The 6980-nt window shown below is 36.5% G+C and overlaps 1 protein-coding gene across 1 annotated transcript; it reads right to left on the reverse strand.

Moving 5' to 3' along the window:
* Window positions 1–7: 7 nt before the first annotated feature.
* LOC122347243 (uncharacterized protein C1orf226-like) lies at window positions 8–6931 on the reverse strand. Its single transcript, XM_043242413.1, has 3 exons — window positions 4827–6931; window positions 3786–4077; window positions 8–1192 (listed from the first exon to the last, which is right to left on the reverse strand). Exons 2-3 carry the CDS (start codon window positions 4064–4066, stop codon window positions 643–645), a joined length of 831 nt encoding a protein of 276 aa, XP_043098348.1. The 5' UTR covers window positions 4067–4077; window positions 4827–6931; the 3' UTR covers window positions 8–642.
* Between the last annotated feature and the right edge of the window lie 49 nt (window positions 6932–6980).

Genomic DNA, 6980 nt, shown 5'->3' on the forward strand with positions numbered 1-6980 from the left:
TTATATATAAAATAAATTTTTAACAGCCATTATTCCATGATCCTTCAGAAATCAGTCTAAAATGCAGATATATGCTGATCCTGAATGCATTTGTGTCAGGATTCTTTGATTTGAAATTCATTAGAACAGCATTTATGTGAATTCAAAATCTTTTGTATCATTATTAGTCATTTTTTATAGTTAAATTGAGTGAAACAATCTTTCAGTGCAGTAGGAAATACAAAATTCACTAATATTTATGCTATAATGAGAATAAGCCTTAATATTCTTTTGCAGTAGTGTTGCTTCAAGCTAATTCATTTGAAGTTCTACTGGAATATTTGACTGGAAAAAAAGCCAAGAAATACTAATTAAAACTCCTTTTTGCAGTGTACTATTGACTTTGGCTTCTGTTAATTGATTCATCATGTTTTGTTTGTTACAGGTCCACAAATACTTTAAAATACAATCTTTTAAATTGATTATGGTGCTACGATTAAAAACAAAAAACAACAGTGATTTTTATCATTTGAATAATTATATCTATGAAATAACTAAGTACAATCAGCGGTACTTAAAGGCAAAATATGAAATGCAGAATGAAAGCAGTTTTTGTCATCGCAGAAGCCTGGAGAATCAATGATCTTGAGGGTCTCAAGCCTGTTATTCGAATGACAGCAGGTCGGGGTGGGATTCTTCGTTCTCCAGGCTGACGGTCCGGTAATCCGCCGTGCCATTCCCCAACAATTCCCCCTCAGTGACGCTGATGCGGCAGCCCCCTTTCCCTGGACACGGGGTGGAAGCCATTCTAGTTTCCGAGCTGGCCAGTTTCTTTGGGTCCAGATTGTCTTTGTGAATGAGATCTGGAACAGAGAGCAGCAGCTGTGACTGATCGACTTCCTCTGAATCTTTCTCATCCGTCACCACAGCTGTGGGCTCGTTTTTTAGTTCTGAACCAGGCGTCTTCTCCATCTGGCTGTCGACACGGTCGCCGGGTCCTGAAGGTTTCTCAGGGCCGGACTCTTCAGGCTGAAGCTCAGCTTTATCTTTGGAGATCTTGTCAGGTGAGGAGACGAAGGAGGATTCTGGGGAGGCTACCACGGGGTCAGAAGATATCATCATGTCCTGGGTGGTCTTCAGGGCCCGTGGGAGACGCTTTTTGCCGGTGGGAGGTGGGGGATCCAGCCGAGGGAAGGAATCCAAGGAGATGTGACTTTGAGAGAGAGAGAGAAAAGAAAAGACACAATGTAATCATACAAGATATAATGACCACAAAAGATCAGAGCAAATATGTGGCCTGAATTTCTTTATTCTCCAAAATAATCCTTCTAAAAAGTAAAGATTAACTCCAACTCCTTCTGATATTTCCCCTCTGTAATACAAAAATCACACTTCATTTGAATAAATCTTATTAAAGATACATTTTAAAGCTCAGACTGGGAGTAAGGGAGAAGGGGCAAAAGTAAACCGTAGAACAGGTTTTCTATTGAATTCAGAGGATCATTTTTAGACAGGATAAAAAGATGAAAAAACAGCTGGACAACTCATTAGCTTTGCCATATTTCCAAAGGAGGAAAGTTAATGTGAATATTTTTGAACTTTGGATTGTGAAAGTTGTAGTTTACTTAAAATACTTGTGAGACATTATTATGAAAAACAAATGTTTTATGAAAAAAACAAAAAAACCCAACAACAATAAACTAAAACAAACAAAAAAAAAAGTATAAATGTATTTATTAATTTATTTTACATTCAGCAAAAATGCATTGAACGCAAGCAATTCGGTGACAGACTTACATGGAGTAACATTTTTTTAATTGGACAATAACAAGAACTTTTTATTGACCAGATTGACTTCTTAAGGATCATGTGGCATTGAAGACTGATATAATGACTGTAAAATTTACTTACCATTAAAAGGAATAAAGATAGTAGGAAAAGAAGTATTAAAAGTATAAGAAGTTATTTTGACTATATTTTGGTGAGAAAGAGAGTTTTCGTTCAAAATCCCAAGCTACTGAACTACAGAACTGTAAAACATATACATTAATATAACACTGAAAAAAGGTCAGTGGACAATAATAGCAGATGCAATGATGTCATTGTCCTCTCCAGTCACATGAGATGCTCACCGTCATCGAGTGACATTCCTCTAGTGAACTTTCTATAAATATCCCAGGACCACGACACAATTCCCTCAATAATGGCACATATCTGGGCAATAATAGCCTTACTAGAAATGATAAGAAGTTGGTTTCTGGTAAATGCATCATTTCATGTATCATTTTATGACAGTGGACTTTGCGCTTTTTCTGCTGAAGATAAAAATGCTGCTGAAAGCCATAAAGTCTAATAACATATCTCATCAGGCCCCTGAATTTTAAGAGTTCTTGCACAAATTGTGAAGTCCACTACTTAACATTTGTCTTTGTAGCACTAACTCAAAGCAGAAATGTCTGTCAATCACCGTCTTAACAAGCTTTATAATTTTAAACTTACTATAAATGCATTATTCCAATAAAATTTATGAGCAGGTACAATAAAAAAAGCTGTAAGGAACGTGTATACTAAATGTTACACAACAAGAAAGAATCCAGCCAATTAAGCCAAAGCCTCGACACAAGCCAAAGTTTGCCTGATGCAACACATGCACATGGACTCGCACAAACAGACACATGTACATTCGCTTGAAGGCTGCTGATAATGATGGCAGATGCCCCCCCCCCCTCCTCAAAGAGATGTCAGTCAAATCTCTGCTAGAAAGAACGGAGTTCACATAACAACAGAACGCATTTGTCCTGTTTTCACATTCAATGCTGAAAGAGATGAGAAATAGAGAAATGGTACAGGCCATCTACAACGATAAAATATCGTCTAGAAGGGCTGAATGAACTAATCAACAAGCATTGGGATGTATCTCGGATTAATTACATTTTTGTTTTTAAAATAAAGCCTCTAATGCTCAGCAAGTCAGCATTTGTTTGATCAAAAATACAATAAAAACGGTAATAATGTAAAACATTACAATTTTCTATACTATTCTACAAAAGATTATAACTAAGAAATAACATTATTTCAAATCTAAACCAAAATATTGAATTATAAAATTTATATTTATATTAAAATAATAATTTTATAATTTTTTCTGTGATGGCAAAACTGAATTTTAAGCAGCACACAATCCTTCAGATCTAATATGCTGATTTGGTGCTCAAGAAACATTTATTATTATTATCAATACTGAAAACTGTGCTGCTTAACAGTTTTGTGGAAACAGTGATACTTAAGGTATTCTTTGATCAATAATTTGAAATAGAAATCTTGTAAGGACACATAACGCAACATCAATTGATCAATTTATGCATGCTTGCTGAATAAAAGTATTAATTTCTTTAACCAAAAAACACTCCACACTTCCCGAAAGATCATTTAAGGAGCCATTACAGAAATAATAATATTTGATATATTTTTTTAATAGGATGAAATGCATTCATTCAGCATTTGTGAGTGAAGGCGTACTGGAACCAGATCAAAAAATCTCCCCACGTTTAGAGGAATATTGTGTTGACTTCCTTGTTTATTTGACATTTATTAGACGGGACAGTGAAGAGGGGGTATCGAATTGGGACATGACGCAGTCCAGCCCTGAATCTGTCTCTGTAGAGGCACTATGGGCCTTAAATGTCAAGAGCAAGTACCATGGCTGACAACTTCCTAGCAATTTTATTCCAAGCGTGAAGTCAATTGAATATAATGACCGTATTGAGGTCATTGGTTTTTTGCAGCAGCGAGGGTGAAATCTTTACCTGTTTCTTGCTGTAGTGTGGCCCATCTCAGCCAGGCTGGACCACACTGGCTCCACGTTCTTGTTCACCTCTGTGACTCCGATGTCTCCGAGGCTGCTGGGATCTTTTCGTCGAAGCAGGTCGTTTACCTTGGCTCCCATGGCTTTGCCCAAGTTGAAAGCGTTCTGAAAGCGTTGGCTGCCTCCCGTCTTTGATCCCGCAGATGTGTCTGTGGAGGTGCTGCTGCCCGCCTGTCGAAAGCTCAGCTTCGGCTGTTCTGCAGCGTTGCAGTTCTCAAACATGCTTTGGTCCACTAAGGAACAAAAAAATAAAAGGTTTTCAGACAAAGGGAGGCACTGGGGAACCTTTAATGAAAACATTCATGCCACATTAACATTTAAAGGTGAGCTGAGATTAAAGGCATGACTGTTTAAAATGGAAGAGTTTTCAATTTGTTCAACATAAACTCAATATTGTTGTTTTCTAAGATCTTTAAGAATAAATGTAGGGATGCATTATCATGTTTTGGCTGATAACTGAGAGCTCTTTTACATAAATTGGTAACACTTTACAACAAAGGTACCATTTGTGAACATTAGTTAAACTAACAGTAAAAAATAATTCTAAAGCATTCACTAGGCTTAGTTAATGCTGATTCTGACATTTATTAGTTACTAAAATGAAAAGTATTTATTAATAGACCTAATTGTGAATGTGAACAAATACTTATTGCTCATTTTAGTTAATGTTAGTTAATTAGATACAGTAAACAAATTGAACCTCATTGTAAAGTGTAAACAATAAATTCATAATAATATCATAATCATTATAAATAATACAAATGGGTTTAAGGATCGCAACCTTCTAAACTGGATTCTCATGTTGATAAATATATCTCAAATCATAGTCAAAATTTTATGCATCAAAGGTTGAACAATGGACAAGTTCATGCAGAAAGAAAAAACACACAGGGACATCAACATTGGCAGAAAATAGCCATTCAAATAAAATAATAATTAAAAAAAAACAGCATTTGGCAGGTCAGGAGAAGTCGTTTCTTACCTCAGAACCATTATTTCATGGTTGGCATTTGAGTAACAAAGAGAGCATAATTTATTGTTTGCAGCTGACAAAACAGTATATTAATGCTCATACATGCAACTCGAATAGTATTTATAGGCCAATGGACATCACAATGTTAAAAAAAAAAAACAAAACACAAAGTTTTTACCTTTTAAAAGAGTGACTGAAGAGAGGGAGACTGACAAAGATGGAAAGATTTGCAATTTGCCAACAAAAGCAACCCTGACACGGTGCTCTATTTCAACTTCAGCTTCAATTTAGGCCATTCAAAACTGTTTACAATAAAAGCTGTATATTACTCTGGCTCTAATCAAATGTGATTTTACGAAACTCTTGAAGGCATTTGATGTGGCATAGTTATTTCCAGCTTGTTAAACTCAAATAGTTTCAACACTTACTCACGGAAGAGTAAGAATTCTCATTAGCTTGTGACAGTCTCTCAGTGACGACAAACACGGGCCACATACGAGACTAGAGAGGATTTTCCACACAAATATTTGACAAAGCGAAGTTATTTTGATGCCGACAATGTCTTGGCTCTGCAGGCAAAGACAAACAGATGAATGAGGGGAAATTTATGTGCCAAAAACAGCATGTCGTTGTCATGGCAATCAGGGAAAAAAAAAAAATGACAACAAAAAACCCACAACTTACCATTTGCGACGGGTTTGCTTTTCTTTTCTAGACGCGCCGCTGAGTAACGAGACCAGCTTAAATCATTCACAGAATTGATCTTCAATGTGCGTCATAACACTGAATTAATTTTGCTATGAAGCTTAAACTAGCACAGCATGCTGCTATAATGAGTACTAGAGAGAAATGAGAAGGAGAAAAGATGGTACTCGTCTGTGATTTCAGGTGATTGTATCATTGCACATATTTATCTGTGCTAATAACTGAAATAATTGATGCCCAAGCTGCTAAACACTTCACTGGCTGATGATACAATACACAGAGCGGTTCTACTATGTTTGAGTAGTACCGGCCTCAGACGGGCCACCCACGGCCCACCTACATTTCTCTCACTGACCGTCTGATGCATATCACACACAAGCAAAAACATTTGTGTGCATGTACAAAACTACCAAATAATGCTACACATTTGCTGCAATCATTGCTGTTAACAGAATACATGCCATCAACTAACTGCACGATTTTTATTGTACATTTCTGACGTATGGACATGACCTTGCTTCTCCTAAATATAACTTTTATTTTTAATTGTATTGTGTGAAACGCTATACAAATAAACTTGTATGTGTGAAACACCACGACTCCATAGGGACAAATTCTTTAGAAATTCTGACAGACCTTCAGTCCAACTAGTAAAACTACTTAACTGGGCTTCATTCCAACCTAGTCTAATAGTTACTCAAAATTCACTGGCCAATGGTGTAACTGTAAAGTATAAAGTATTTTTCATCAGCCTATTATTCTAGTATTATCATCTATTTTTTTCTGTTCCAAAAACTAACTAAAATCAAAGCATGGGTTGGTTGAGTTATATGTTATTCAGCCTTCGGTAGCTTTCACTCAAGAACACATAAAAAATGCTTCATCACTTGCATAGTTTTGTGAGACTAGATTTTGAGTGAGAATGAGAGAGAAGGATGTATAGCAAATCATCAGATTCCAATTTTGAGTGTGATGCAGTGATCATTGATTCTTCTCCACAGGGCTGGACATTATCGTGTGGCTCGAGGCTGCAGTTTAAAATACCTCACTGAGACTCCGCCACAGTAGCAAATGCTAGGAGGGCATCTGACACGCTGCTATTCTGGGCTGGTTTATGAGCTCCTGATGTGTCCCAGCAGGAAACCTCTGGACCAAACACTGTCCAGCACACACACACACACGCACACACACACACACACAGAGACATGCACGCACGCACGCGCCACATGGGTTGACGCTCTTTTCTGAGAATTAATTTCCATGACATTTCCAGCTGTTTGAGTTTAGTGCATGAAGACATTAAAAAATCTTCTACAGCCTACACTTTTTTTTTTTACAGCCACAATTTTTTACTGATTAAATATTTTAGTGTTCAGTATCTGTCACATTTTAGAAATTCCAATTATTCAAGAAATTATAACCGCATGCACCTACAATTATTATAACAAACTTATTATA

The sequence above is a fragment of the Puntigrus tetrazona genome, chromosome 6 (assembly GCF_018831695.1).
Source record: "Puntigrus tetrazona isolate hp1 chromosome 6, ASM1883169v1, whole genome shotgun sequence".
Taxonomy (NCBI): domain Eukaryota; kingdom Metazoa; phylum Chordata; class Actinopteri; order Cypriniformes; family Cyprinidae; genus Puntigrus; species Puntigrus tetrazona.